General features: G+C 49.4%; 5 protein-coding genes across 5 annotated transcripts; 4 read left to right on the plus strand and 1 right to left on the minus strand.

Annotated features, from left to right (window-relative positions):
• Positions 1–133: 133 nt before the first annotated feature.
• CONPUDRAFT_101622 (uncharacterized protein) lies at positions 134–2156 on the minus strand (the record flags this gene model as incomplete). Its single annotated transcript, XM_007768739.1, has 2 exons — positions 1848–2156; positions 134–1795 (listed from the first exon to the last, which is right to left on the minus strand). A coding segment is annotated over exon 2 (1662 nt), but the record flags the coding sequence as incomplete, so codon positions are not given.
• Positions 2157–2218: 62 nt separating this feature from the next.
• CONPUDRAFT_121419 (APG6-domain-containing protein) lies at positions 2219–4611 on the plus strand. The gene is made up of 6 exons (XM_007768740.1): positions 2219–2578; positions 2639–3414; positions 3461–3668; positions 3713–3804; positions 3860–4072; positions 4122–4611. Exons 1-6 carry the CDS (start codon positions 2540–2542, stop codon positions 4258–4260), a joined length of 1467 nt encoding a protein of 488 aa, XP_007766930.1. The 5' UTR covers positions 2219–2539; the 3' UTR covers positions 4261–4611.
• A 146-nt stretch (positions 4612–4757) lies between these two features.
• CONPUDRAFT_101628 (glutamate-cysteine ligase catalytic subunit) lies at positions 4758–7774 on the plus strand. Its single transcript, XM_007768741.1, has 14 exons — positions 4758–5050; positions 5104–5228; positions 5280–5399; positions 5453–5629; positions 5682–5821; positions 5874–6028; positions 6094–6210; positions 6261–6408; positions 6460–6572; positions 6625–6822; positions 6870–7160; positions 7217–7334; positions 7384–7504; positions 7558–7774. Exons 1-14 carry the CDS (start codon positions 4901–4903, stop codon positions 7643–7645), a joined length of 2061 nt encoding a protein of 686 aa, XP_007766931.1. The 5' UTR covers positions 4758–4900; the 3' UTR covers positions 7646–7774.
• Positions 7775–7974: 200 nt separating this feature from the next.
• CONPUDRAFT_101631 (epsilon subunit of F1F0-ATP synthase N-terminal domain-containing protein) lies at positions 7975–8795 on the plus strand. The gene is made up of 4 exons (XM_007768742.1): positions 7975–8137; positions 8192–8345; positions 8399–8487; positions 8542–8795. The coding sequence occupies exons 1-4, from the start codon at positions 8012–8014 to the stop codon at positions 8668–8670; spliced, it is 498 nt and encodes a 165-aa protein (XP_007766932.1). The 5' UTR covers positions 7975–8011; the 3' UTR covers positions 8671–8795.
• Positions 8796–9254: 459 nt separating this feature from the next.
• CONPUDRAFT_121427 (uncharacterized protein) lies at positions 9255–13686 on the plus strand. Its single transcript, XM_007768743.1, has 19 exons — positions 9255–9518; positions 9571–10409; positions 10470–10888; positions 10939–11048; positions 11098–11142; positions 11195–11430; positions 11480–11593; positions 11664–11742; positions 11798–12140; positions 12194–12293; positions 12346–12439; positions 12492–12615; positions 12672–12678; positions 12731–12769; positions 12829–12845; positions 12893–13054; positions 13104–13250; positions 13297–13343; positions 13403–13686. Exons 3-19 carry the CDS (start codon positions 10508–10510, stop codon positions 13482–13484), a joined length of 2127 nt encoding a protein of 708 aa, XP_007766933.1. The 5' UTR covers positions 9255–9518; positions 9571–10409; positions 10470–10507; the 3' UTR covers positions 13485–13686.
• The last annotated feature ends 185 nt before the right edge of the window (positions 13687–13871 follow it).

The following is a 13871-nucleotide window of genomic DNA, read 5'->3' on the forward strand; positions in this document are numbered from 1 at the left end:
ACGTGTACGTCGTGGAAACGAAGAGTTTCAAGAATCCAGAGTCACGCCCGCCGTCCAGAAGTGGGGGAAATATGAATGGCGGGCCCAAAGACTGGTTGCATCCGATATCTATACTACTGTGAGGGGGGAGAGGAGCGACCTCAGTAGTTGGGGACGGATGGTATAAGAAATGGATGTCGAAGCCATTGACGTCCATGAAAGCGAGGTAAGGCCAAAGTTCTGAGTTGGAATTATTACGAATGGTTACGCCGTAATAAGCGCCTCGACCTCGAAGTACGCTTGCTGCACCATCATTGACGAGGCTTGCACCAATCTTGCGACCCGATCTTGGTTCAACTTTGAATAAATCCATTGAAAGATGGTTTTCGAATGGGTTCTCCGGATTTGTTCTGTGAAGATGCATGTAGAAGCGTGCGGCCTCGTCGAGTATGCTTGACCTGCTAGTGCTTTTGTCGATTCGAAAAGCGTGAGGTTGAGGAGGCATAAGACGATCATGGGCCTCAACGCGAACATCATGAGTATGGACGCCGATAGATATATCAGCAAGAGCCGGCTTATGAACCTGTTCGATGTTCATTTCGTCATGTAGAGAAAGGCCGTCAATATCGGTTGATGGCTTGAAGCATGAGATCAGTTTTCTGAAGAAAGAGGAGAATGTGTTCTTGACATGAACGCGAAAAGGGGTACGATTATTCCATCGTCGAACTTGTGCCCAAGAACTGCCAAGTTGGAGCGTCCGGTCTCGCGAAGTGCGGCGCGCAATTGACCACGTTGGAAAAACTTCAATTACACGACAGTTATCCAAGGACGGATTGAGCGAGCACCGTCGGTTGTGACCGTGAATGCTAAATTCAGTACCAAGAACGACTCCGTGCATGGCGCCCATCTCGACGCGACAGTCATATGTGTCGACATCAATTGGCACGAAACGAGAATCAAGAGAAAAGGGAGCTCCGGAGAACAACACACGATCTCTATGATGTCCCACACAAACCGGATGTTGATGATGAGTTCTGCCCAGAGATGACGAGAGGCGTTGGATGAGTTCGGAGCAAGGGAGATCATGAAGGGTGGTCCTTTTGCTCATGGCTATAAATTCTCTGGTGAACGTGCCACCATCTTTCTCTTCCGAGGCTTTCTCTCCTGGTTGACAAGGTAAAATAGTGACGTGACTTCGGCAGTCGTCTTGAAGAAAACCGCTGCCTGCAGGGTATTTCTTCTCCACGGCGCCCCTCCATAAACCTCCAAAGAGGTCATCGGTCGTGGCCTTCAGCGTCGGCGTGCAGCGGACGAACCGACGATCTCGAGCACTCGGCGAAAGGGAAGAGGACGAGAAGCAGCAATCCAGAATCAAAGTGGTATTATTTCCCTTTACTTCGGATAGCTCTGAGATCATGGCGAGAAGTGATCTGTCGGATATACCAGCACAACGTCCTAGCGCTGATTTGCTATCATAGTCGTAAGTGCACAGAGCCTGAGCATCCCCGGAGCCATTTTCGAACCAGCCTTCGCGAGCACGGATAATACTACCGTGACCGGCAAAGTAGATCAAAATGGCGTCGTTACGCTCGATGTGGGGGTTATTGATAAGATGTTCCATGAACTTGTTCTCGAAAGCGGCCTTGGTGGCCTCTTGGTTGACGAGTAGCTGGATGTGTTCCTTCGGGACCGCGAGGCTCTGCATGAGCCATTGGCTAACGCAACGGGCATCATCCGCGCTTGAATCTAGGTTCCAAATAGCGCCAGACTTGTATTCGTCGATGCCTATGACTAAGGCAAAGATGCGAGTCGCCATCTGTGCGGATGAGATCGGCACGAGGTGATGGAAACAGTTGTACGATACGAACCTGGAGTTGGGTTGTTCGACGCGCGCGCTGTTCTGGGAAGACTTCTCAAAAGGTAAAGGTTCTTAAATATTGGGAGACAGAGAGACATGCTCAGGTATCTGCGCCATGCTTGTTCGGCGCGTTGGATATCCCTGCATCAACGCACGATGCAGGCAACCACGAGCTATAACGTATGTGAACCCCATAGCTACGCACCTGTTGCGCCTCTGGATGAAGGAGAGGGGCGAGTCCATGAATTAAATGAGCAGATGAGCCATCGAAGAGCGTTGCTTCAACCCTCTAAGCGTCAATTTTGCCTGTAGAGCTATAGAGCATACGATCGAGATTGGGAGAACAGATCCGCAAGACATCATCGCTATGGGTTGTGGGGATTTAGAGTTGACTAGCGGATCCTTCGGCGTTACAAGTATGGATCAGACTCAGACTGTGGTTGCAACCATCCGTAAAGAATCGGAGATGCATAGGCATGCCGAAACAGAGCTGGCCTTGGTCAAGGGGGAGGAGACCTGGATCACCCAACCTGGGTAACCGCCCAGATTTGGTGATGTTTGTTGAGTCCAATAATTAAGCGCCCATCACCTCCGCGTGGACGCAAATTGCGTCACGCAATAGCCTTGGACATTGGCCGTCCACGACTAAACCCCTTTTCCTCACTGTCAACTCAGTATCCTCATATTCAACTCACCGGAAGTATGGCGTTTGTGTGTCAACAATGCAAGGAAGCTTTGCACGTACGTCGTCTTCTGATGGCCACTAACTAAATAGCTCAACCGATGCTGCTTCACTGGTAGCTCGACGCGTCACTTGTGGATCTGACGCCTTCAGCATACGACATGATCGGTGCTTCTTTACCGAGTGCACCTCCCTCGCCCGCCCGCTACATGTCGGAGGCCGAGCAACTTGCCCACCTTCCGTCATCTTCCGCAGTGAAGAATGTGTGGCAACATTCGAAACACTCGTCTCATGAGAAGCCTACTACGTCTCATTCTAGTCGGCCCCGCGACAGACAATCTCAGCGTGTTCATTTGCCTCCTAATGAGTCATTTGTGCTGCTCCAGGAAAGCGTTCTCAACGATCTTCCTGCCCCCAGTTCCGCTGCTCCAATGGCACACCAGAACTTCAGCCCTCGGGGCAACGGCAAAGTCATCGCTCAGGACCAGCAATCATCTCTCTTGGGACCCGATCACCCGTCTCCAACCCCGATCTCGCACCATCTTCGCTCTTCTCTTCGATTGTTTAGTCTTCTATCGACTCGAACGGACATTGATCACCCCCTCTGCGCGGAATGCGCCCACATCTTGCTAGCCTCATTGCAACGCCAACTTGATGAAACGAAGAAAGAACGAGATGGTTACATTGCGTTCGAAAAAGAAGTCAAGAAGGAAAGAGAGCGGGAGTCCTCAGAAATGCCCAAGGATGAAGTGGAGAAAAAGATAGAGAAACTAGTGGCTGAGGAACGCGTAGCAATCGATCACTTACGCCAGGCAGAACTCGAAAGGGAACAGCTAGATGAGGAGCTCAGAATTCTTGAGCACGAAGAGAAGCTACTTGCGGAGGAGGAAACCGAGTGAGTGCCATGTGATCGATCGGAACTCCGTCTCACCCGCTGCAAGTTTCTGGCGTGGCTACAATGAGCAGTTGCTTGCTTCCGCCGACCAGGCTTCGCAGCTCGCTTCTCTGAGAGCGGCATATGCCGCCGACTATGCGACTCTGGAAAAATTAGAGCGAGCGAACGTTTATAATGACGCGTTCTGCATTGGCCATGATGGCGTCTTCGGGACAATCAATGGGCTTCGGCTTGGGCGAGTCCCTGGCGTTCCGGTAAGGACGAGTTTGGGCTAGCTTTCGCAAAGCTAAAGCAACAGCAGGTGGAATGGTCAGAAGTGAATGCGGCGTGGGGCCAGACGCTTCTCCTTCTGTACACAATCGCTCGAAAACTGGACTACTCGTTCGAGACGTAAGCTAGCCCCTGGCTACACAGTCCTGTTTGTTTTTCTGAGAATCATTTTTAGATATCGACTAGTCCCCATGGGCTCTTTTTCTCGGATCGAAAAGGTGATTGGAGACAAGGCCATTTACGAGCTTTATGCCTCTTCGGAACTTCATCTTGGACGCTTGCTGCACAATCGACGCTTTGATCTGGCCATGGTCGCTTTCCTAGACTGCCTGAAGCAACTTGTTGACTATGTGAAGTCTCAGGAGCCTTCGCTGGAGTTCCCGCACCAGTGAGTGCGCTAGTTATCCTGACAACCACGGGTTCTCAAGGGAAAACAGGATATCAAAGGATAAAATTGGTGAAGCCTCTGTCAAATTGCAATTCAACCAAGAAGAAGCCTGGACGCGTGCGCTGCGACACGTCCTTCTCGCTCTCAAGATTGTCCTGAAATGGACGACGAATGGCGGCAATGGCTAAGTTCCACGTTGGCCTACGCACTATCCCTTCTACTTTTATGTTCTGCCGTGTCTCGGAGTTGGCTTTTCCCAGTTCCTTTCCCGATCTGTCGATGGCGCAATGGCAAGCGGCAAATGGTCATGCATATTTTCGCTTAGCATGGGAGAAACGTCGGTATACTCTACTACTGTATAATTCCAGTAAGTACACAAGGCAGGTGATTCGGATTTGAAGTTTTTGACCGTGCGCACCTCGAAATCGGAGTGCCCGAGTGCCACCCAATTGCATGCGGTAACAATCCCAGCATGACTAACATATTGATAGTCATATTTCTTGCTAAGTAGCGCTACATCGGATGCTCTTAGTTACTGCATATAATGATGGAAGTTTTGTTACCATTCACCGGTGCTACGGATCATCGGTGGGACCTTCCCGGTCCTGTATTATATACCGGACGAGGTCTGCTGATAAATCTCGCCCAGACCGATCATCTTCGGTGTCTTACAAATCTGGGTTCGGGCCGTCGTGATCTCCTCCATGATGAGTGCAAGCTCTCAAAACCAAGGTTAGGTTTCTCCCTCCGTTATCTGTCCCGCTCAATCTTTCTTCCTGCCCGACCTATTTTACCCGTTGCTCAGCTTCATAACCCCCTACCCCACCCATGGGACTGCTCTATCTCGGAACACCTCTCCAATGGGAGGAAGCACGTCAATACGCAGATCATGTTCGCCAGCATGGCATCAACCAGTTTCTCCATATCTGGGACGAGGTACGGAATCGGCACGGTGACGAACTTTTGTGGGGAGATGAGGTATTTGGCAGGGTCTTTTGTATCTCCGATAAGATAACTGAGTGGCCCCGAAGCTCGAATATATGGTCGTCGTACTGGATAAGGAAGAAAAGAATGCAAAGCTTTCACTACGCCAGACAGAAATTCTTGCAAAACTGAGCAAGGTCGTGAGTGACCTAACGGACGATGGCACTGACAGGTAAGGCCCTTAAGTGGAGGGGGTCACAGTATCCTGACCTCAGCTTCTCAGCCCGCCGATCGCGACCTTCCACCCAGAGTATGGTCGATACATGCTCGAGTCTACTCCCGGGGCACCTTACACAGGATCTATCCCTGACCTGCTATCAGTAGAATCCAACATGCACTATAGGTGTGTTTGTTAACTACATCCTGGTATCATCCATTGACAGGCGCGGTGGACAGACGCTTGCTTGCCCGAAAACATCTTAAAGAGAACGAGATACCCATTACCTTTACCTCCTTTCCAAGACTTGGAGCTCCTGGTGTCTTTACTGAGCCATACTACAGTCCCGATGATGCAAAGTCTAGTCACAGCCTTTTCCTCCCGGAGGAGATCACCAATCCTCATGCGCGATTTCCGTATGTCTGACACCAGTAGTTCCAAATTTGAACTCACCCCTACCATTCTCAGCACTCTGACTGCGAATATCAGGACCAGACGTGGTTCCAAAGTAGCTATTAATCTACCGATTTTTGTTGATGAGAAGACACCTCGGCCGTTCGTAGATCCGACAATTCCATGGCAGAGAGATATTTACCCCGAAGATAAAGGTATACCTGCCCGCACTGACCTTTGCGCAGTGGGTAACATATTCCTTCTTAGAGGCAAAAAACGGTGCTGCTTTGGTTGATCATATCTATCTGGATGCCATGGGCTTCGGGATGGGCTGCTGCTGCCTCCAGCTAACGTTTCAGTCCTGTAACGTCGAAGAAGCGAGACGCATGTACGATGCTTTGATCCCCATTGGGCCAATCATGGTGAGACTTGACACGCGCATGATGTATGAACTTCGGCACTGCTCATACTTTTGTCACTGCTGTAGCTTGCCTTGACTGCCGCTAGTCCAGCTTGGCGAGGATACCTTGCTGACGTTGATTGTCGGTGGAACGTCATTGCGGGCAGTGTGGACGATCGCACCCCAGAAGAACGCGGATTGAAGGTGGGGTTTCTCTTTGAAACTCACATTACCTTCTTCACATTTGGTGAAAGCCTCTTGAGGCCAACAGGTTCAGGATCCCCAAGTCTCGCTACGACAGCGTTGACTTGTACTTGTCCAACGAATGGATAAACAAGCCCGAATACAACGACACGGATGTACCCTATGACGCTCATATCTATAGTCGGCTTGCAGACCATGGTGCGCGTCAGTTCTTTGGCTGACGGGACTGCTGTAGTGACCTTTGATCAGGCATTGACGACCGGCTTGCAAAACACATCTCACACCTGTTTATTCGTGACCCACTCGTCGTCTTCTCTGAAACAATAAACCAAGACGACAAGACCAGCAATGACCATTTCGAGGTATAGCACATTCACGATGACCGCGTAGCTATTATCAACGAGCCATTTATAGAACATTCAATCCACGAATTGGCAAACTCTCCGGTTTAAACCTCCACCGCCTGGCTCACCCATTGGCTGGCGCGTTGAGTTTCGGAGTATGGAGGTTCAGATGACGGACTTCGAGAATGCGGCCTTTTCGGTGTTCATAGTGCTCCTTTCTCGAGCCATTCTCAGTTTTAATCTCAACTTCTATATTCCTATTTCTAAGGTAGGAGTCTTATAGCCTTGAAAAAACTATCTTCTCACTTGTCCCAGGTCGACGACAACATGGCACGGGCGCAGAAGAGAAACGCAGCTCGCGAGGGTTCCTTCTACTTCCGCAGAAACGTTTTGCCTCCGGGCCACACGTCACCAACGCCCAGTGGTAGTAGCTGTTCTTCTTCTGGTAGTTCTTCTCCAGTTGAAGAGACAAATGGTGTGAAACCTATCAAGGAGAAGAAGCTTCGTAACTGTTTTGCATCTTTGCCAAAGCCATCATGGCTCGAAGATAAGCTTCCGGAAGAGGAGTACGAAGAAATGACTGTTAACGAGATAATCAACGGCAAGGTTAGGAATATGAGATTATTTCGAAGGCAGTTTACTTATGGAATCAAATTATCAAGGGCGAGTACCCAGGATTGATCAGTCTAGTGAAGTCATACCTCGAGACATTGGATATTGACGCTGCCGACCGGGTTCGAATTGACCAATACGTTGACCTAGTCCGGCGAAGAGCCAATGGTGGGCACCAACATTCTTGGCTATGTCACATACTCATCAACCTTTCTAGGCTCTTTACAAACGCCAGCGACGTGGATACGGAACTTCATCCGGGCTCACCCGGATTACAAGTCTGATTCAGTTGTCTCCCAAGAGATCAACTACGACCTGATGATAGCTGTTGATCAGCTGTGAGCCAGGATTTATCTGAGCACACCTTCAGGTTTTGATTTGTTTATTACAGGGAGCGTGGCATTTTGCGAGCACCTGAGCTACTTCCAGAAGACTATTCGCCTGAAGTACCGAAATGGCGTGGTGTTAATGGGCATTGATCTTGTTGACGTCGTATTGTTGAGACAGGTAATTTATCGCATATAGGGTCTTAGAGCATGGGATGAGACCGGGACACTGTTATATAATGTTATATAGAATGTATCTTTGTCACTTTTGCTATTGATCCGACTCTTGGGTATCTGCGTGCTTCGTCGTGAACGGGTTTGGAAGGAGGCTTGCAAACATTGGGGGACTCGTCCTTTGCTCACACTTTGAAAATATGAAGGCTTGTGGTACTTGGCCTTGACGCGGACGGAAGGCCTCGGAAGCAATAACTTATACGACAAGTTGCCCGGCTCAATCCGAACCGCCTAAGCGCGGCGGTATAGACTTGTTGGAACACTCCCCGAACCTCTCTGACCAAAATGTCTGCGCTGCGCCTGATCTCATCTGCTGCTCGACGTGCACCCGCATCCTTTGCCGTCGCTCGCCGCGGCTACGCTGAGGCTGCCTCTGACAGGATTAACCTCTCTCTTGTCCTCCCTCACCAGGTCAGTCCACACTAACTCCTTCTTAAAATTCGTAGGTCGAATGCATTTTTCCAGGCAATCTACACTTCCAGCGAGGTTATTCAGGTCAACGTGGCTGCCGCGACCGGTGACATGGGTATCCTCGCCAACCACGTTCCTTCTATCGAGGCCCTTCGCCCTGGAGTTGTAGAGGTTATTGAGTCTGGCAGCGCTTCCAAGAAATGGTTTGGTGCGTGTTTACATCACGCGAACTCCCCTTCCGGTGCTCACGTTGAGAATTAGTCTCTGGTGGATTTGCCAACGTTCACCCGGGTAACAAGCTGACCATAAACGTGGTTGAGGCGGCCCCTCTTGAGAACTTCTCTGCTGAGGTGCGCTCCCAAACAATTTCCAACTTGGTCGCATATTCTAAATATGCGCACCAGGCTGTTCGTGCTAATCTCCAGGAGGCTCTGAAGGTCGCTGCAGGCAACGGCTCCGAGGAGGACAAGTTGGAGGCACGGATAGAGGCAGACGTTTACGAAGCTCTGCAGCACGCTCTTGGCTCGAAATAATTTAATTTAGATCCTCTCGAGTCTCCCTTAGCCAAATAGATATCATCCTGCGGCTTTATCCCTGTATTGTCTGCACACACACCAGCCGAAGTAACCGGAATGGCGTGAGCAGCTAAGAACTTTATGCACCTGAACACTGTAGCAGCGTCCTGTGTTCTCAAGGCGCATATTCATGAGCATATGGATTCTTGTGCCATACAGTGGGCGAGCAGATCTAGAGTTGGTTCAGGTCGCGTCAGGTACCGTGAGGGCGCTTGCGGGGGGACGTGTGCCACGGACGCGCCGGTGCGTAGTATGTTTTCGTGACCACCATCATGCGCACCCCGCGTTTAAAGGATGCACTCGATTTCGAGGGATTGGACTATGACCTTTTTCACACTTTTGCTGAGCTCTTCAAAGTCAAAGATTCCCGTCGGACAGAGACAATTCACCTGTATGCTGCCTTCGTAGCAGACGTGAAAGATGACGACAAGGTAAGTCCTGACACCTCGGATCGTCTTACATCAGACCTGCTGTACTTGACATTCAGGCTCGCCGCATCATTCAGAAGTGGTCCGAACATGCGTTCTCTGTAATTGGCACGCAACCATCCGACTCTACCATAAAAACATTTCTCAAGTTCTTTTGCCATCTACGCGATGGCGAGGAGCAAGCGGCCACTAGGGAGCTTATGCGACACTGGGGGACGATAAATCCAGGACAGGCCTTTCCAAACGACCGACTCACGCGCCGTCACGACGATAACAAACAACCCAAAGGCAAGAAGAGCCCGCGAAGCAATCTAAGCAACAATAGAACGAGACGTCGGCGGGCACAGAAGTTGCGCGCAAGTTCGAGCTTGCTTGAAAGTGAGCGTTATTGTTATGTGCAAATGTTCATCCACTCAGACACGGTTTTCAGGAAATGGCCGACAGGTAGCTTCTGATGTGGACATATCTGCGATACTGGAGCCCCCACCGATGTCTAAGCCAAATACAAATAAATCAACTTCAAGGTCAAGTGATAAAAGTCATGTCGAAACAATAGTTAGTACCCACGTCGCAGCACGGAAGCTGGTGCTTTCTGCTAAGCCACCGAAAAACAAGGCAGGAGGCGGATCGAGAGTGCGAGGGGTTGCTGAAATAGCGCTTGACGGCCAACCGGATAGACATTTAACAGACAAGCCAAATAAATCTCAGCCAGCAGCCACATCGCGAATAACAGTAACCCACTGTAATTCGCCGGAACCAGCTTCATCTAGGAAGCAGGATAAATCTCGGATGACAGTCTCATTGCCACAAAGACGGCGAGGGCGGTCTTCTACAACGCAGCCGGCGGGGAAGACATTCATTTCACCTCCCCAAGGAAAAATTGCAGTTGCCGCACTACCCAACGAGTCACAAGAAACCTCAGCATTTACCGGCGCTAGAACTTGCATGATATCGATACCCTCACGTTCTATTGATGGAAGGGCACCGGGGGCACAGTCCGGACGTAGCCTAGGCACAAATATCCCGCATATGGATAGGGCGCCCACCAGTGGTCTTTCTGCAGGCAAGAAGAAAGCCAAGACGCGTGCGGCCTCCCTGATGCCACGTATTCAAGTCAATGATAGTATAGGAGAACTTGCGTCCGGTCAGGCAGTACGCACTCCTGGAGTCAAGATGAGACCGTCGGTTAAAGAACTTACCTTGTCCAAAAGTTCTCATCAGTCAATTTCCCATTCTTTAGAGGGTGCGATGCGTGAGATTCCCTCAGACGTACGTGAGTTTTTCTTCTACTCAAGCCAGATGAAATATTAACCAAAAGGCTTGAGGCAGCAAAGAGGCTTCCAGCTATCTGCCGAACTGTTCCACCAATGTCTCGTGTTTCTGTAGAGCAACAGACAGTTTGCTTACCCTCGGCGCCCCATGTAGACCATCAACACCCAGATCGAACCCCTCGCCCAAATTCTGTACAAACATATGTTCCTCATGCCTATCAGGAGACTCGCGCAGGACATGTGCTAGAGAAAGCCGAGCTCACCCGTCCTCGTTTTCAGCAAATGAATATGAAAGAGATGACGGTCAAGACAGAGGAAACAAGCGCTTCTTTTACCTTGCATAGCAAACCGACACGCTCGAAACGACAGCGACTATCTTCTGTTGCGAGCGCCATCCGTAAACGCTCAGAGAACAGACTTAGCTTTAAAGCGCCTCAAAGGCCGCCTCTGTCTCGCGAGCCGCCCATCTGGGCTACGGTAAGATTCTTTACTTATGACCTTGCAACCGTCCTTACAGTCAATCACAGTCACGCCAAGAAATCTGTGAAACACTGGACTATTTTCGTAGCTATCAGAGCGGTGTTTACAGTTCGGATGGCCTTGTCAAAGGTTATCTTCTCAGTGCCTTTGGCTCGGAGTACGTATGCTGTCACATGTTATACTCTGTGCTGAGTCTATATCCACAGGCGAGATATTTTCCATTTAGGAGGAAGATTCATTGTATCTCATGGGTGTGTGAGATGCAGACTCTTGCATGTGACGCACTCATTCACCCATGCCCAGGGGTGGAAAGTCAGAAAGCGTCCTTCAGTCTCGGGTCGGCGCCCGCCACCAGCTCGCAGGCGACCAAAAGATTACCGACAGATCTGTGCGAGCGCTGATGAGAAATTACGAAGAAAGCAGACCTCTTGTTTTGTTAGCAGATGACAAGTACGACAAGTTTCCATACGACTTATCTACTCCTGGCTCCGTTTACCCTTACATTGTCCTCGGTTTCTTCTGGATTCCATATGCCTGGGGTGTGTATAATGCCCAGTTACCTTACTTTGAAAGACTAACCTTGAGCAGCGGAGTATGAGGCGCCCTCCACCGACAATCAAAGCGTCGTTCGCTGGAAGTTTGCGTTTCAGTGGTGCGAAGAGCAAGGTGACCCATGGTGGACATCCAGTCCCTATGCTGATGGTGAGTTCTGACCATCCTGCTAAGGATCTGATCTGAACGACAGAACTTTGTACTGACTATCTCCTAATAGAGGCTGGTGCAACGAACTCTGTCAGCAACTTCCTGCATCACAATGAGAAACCTAGCTCTACTATCGTTAGTCCCGGCAAGTATGTGCATCTAATATCAAGGAGATGAGGTATCACTGAGAACGAATGCCTTCAGGAGGTTTCGCTTTCGGGATGAGGAACTGTGCATCGATTGTATGAAAACCAGCCCATCCGTCTATAAACAGGGGTGGATATGTCTAAATCCTTGCTGTGGTGCATTTTGGACGTTGAAACACGGCGGGTCCCCTACCATCCTCGACTACAGCGAGTCGTTTCTCCAACTCATTTCCCCAACACACCCGAATATATCACTAGCAAATCTCAAGCCATCCTTGATATCGGAAGCACCTGATGGCATTGCAACTGGACTACCGTTCAGCAAGGGTTGGCACTGTAAAGGTTGTGGAAGATTGGCCTGCAGATCAGACTGGAAGTGCTGGAAATGTCCCCATTGTAATGTGAGCACGTGTTCACGAAACCTTTACTAAGGTAGGTCTGAACAATTGAACAGAAAGAACATCAAGTTGAGGACCGATCCATGGCTCCCCACGAGTTCTGGTTGCAAAGACCTTCCAGGCCCATAATGCACGCGGAAATTGGGCGATATTCAGGTCAAATTGTTCACGTCTGTTTCGACAACACTCTTATACGTATACTGCACAGGCATTCGTAGCGAACGCCCGGCTATAATTCACAGTACAATCGACGGCAGGGATGAAGCGATACACCGACTCACATATGTCCTTCCGATGAATAGGTAATAGCCTGGTCCTTCCACTTCCAATACAACTTCGTAAACTCGGTTTTAGAGGGAAGATCCATCTCGTCCTTGGTAATCCTCGAGCAAATAGTAGGGCCAATGAAGCATTCAGGTTGTATCAAGAAGAAGCCAAATCTGGCGGCCTTGAGTTACGACGTTATGCGTTGAGAACCGTGAGCCTTTGCACCATCGATCATTTTTTCTGTAACTATTATCTGACTTGCACTAGCACAGACGTATGGTCGTTCATGCTTCATGCCTCGTTCTCTTTAAAATAATGCCACACAGTGCGCGGACCAATGCTTACAAACTACTTCTCTCAAAACTGTACGCTTCGACATATACGTTATGGATCTTGAATGCTCAACTAATTCTTACCGTTTTAGCGGGAGAGCCTTATCAAGTATTTGATCCCATTTCGTTTCTCGCCTACTTGCTGATGTATTTCAGTACGTGAGCGGAACGGGCCAGACCGTCCCATTCGACAAAGCCAGCAAGAGTGTTATAGCGGCTCTTGCTATAATCAAGGAACGCACGCAAAAAGCTCTGGGTTGCGAAGTGCCTTTCAACGAAATTCTGACAGCCGCGTATATGGAGAGTCAGAAGATGTCTGTGAGTGGGAAACCAGTGTCATATGTACCGATACCAATTTCTCGAGAAGTTTCACAGTGACAGCGAGATAGGCTTAGGTCCTGTTGTAGCTTCCCTTTCCCTAGGCTCAATGGCATACATGCACTTCCGTATGAAGAACAGCCAACAGAGAGAGAAACGGTCATCACAGATAGATTTAACATTAACATTGCGACATGTAGGTAAATCACCTTTTCCCATTACACAGCACTCAACTATCTTAGGGTGACGTCGTGGTCATGGAAGGTGCACAAGTTCAGGATTTGTATGAGTACGTTTGATCAGCTTATGACTCATGAGCAATCTGATGGCACGATATATTGTTTTTAGACATACGGTGTCACCAGTCAACTTCAGAATCGCTGCGACAGCGAGATGCATTGGACCTAACCATTCTTACTATAAGACATAGTTTAAGAAACAAACAACGCCGTTGCTCTCGAATATGGCTATTCTCGGCTATGATGCCTTTACTAGCTGTGAGGATTGTCAGCGCCCTGCTGCTTCCTCTTGAATAGTACTAGGAGCCAGCGACCACGGTATGCGTTGCGCCTAACCAATTTATCATAATTTATCACAGATCCGTATTCGCTAGATTGGATGCTATGCATCAATATATAGTAGGGGTATCGTTCAAAGAAATACGGTGCACATGTTACTTCACATGCCACGTCCTTCACCGCGGGTCATAAAAACACTTGCCCAAGAATATCATTTCTTGTTCATTTTATAATATTTCTATTCTAGAAGTCCCGTTTATGGTCGTCTCTGGGCTCCGTGTTAGGCTGTGGCTATTCAG

Source organism: Coniophora puteana (assembly GCF_000271625.1).
Source record: "Coniophora puteana RWD-64-598 SS2 unplaced genomic scaffold CONPUscaffold_4, whole genome shotgun sequence".
Classification (NCBI taxonomy): domain Eukaryota; kingdom Fungi; phylum Basidiomycota; class Agaricomycetes; order Boletales; family Coniophoraceae; genus Coniophora; species Coniophora puteana.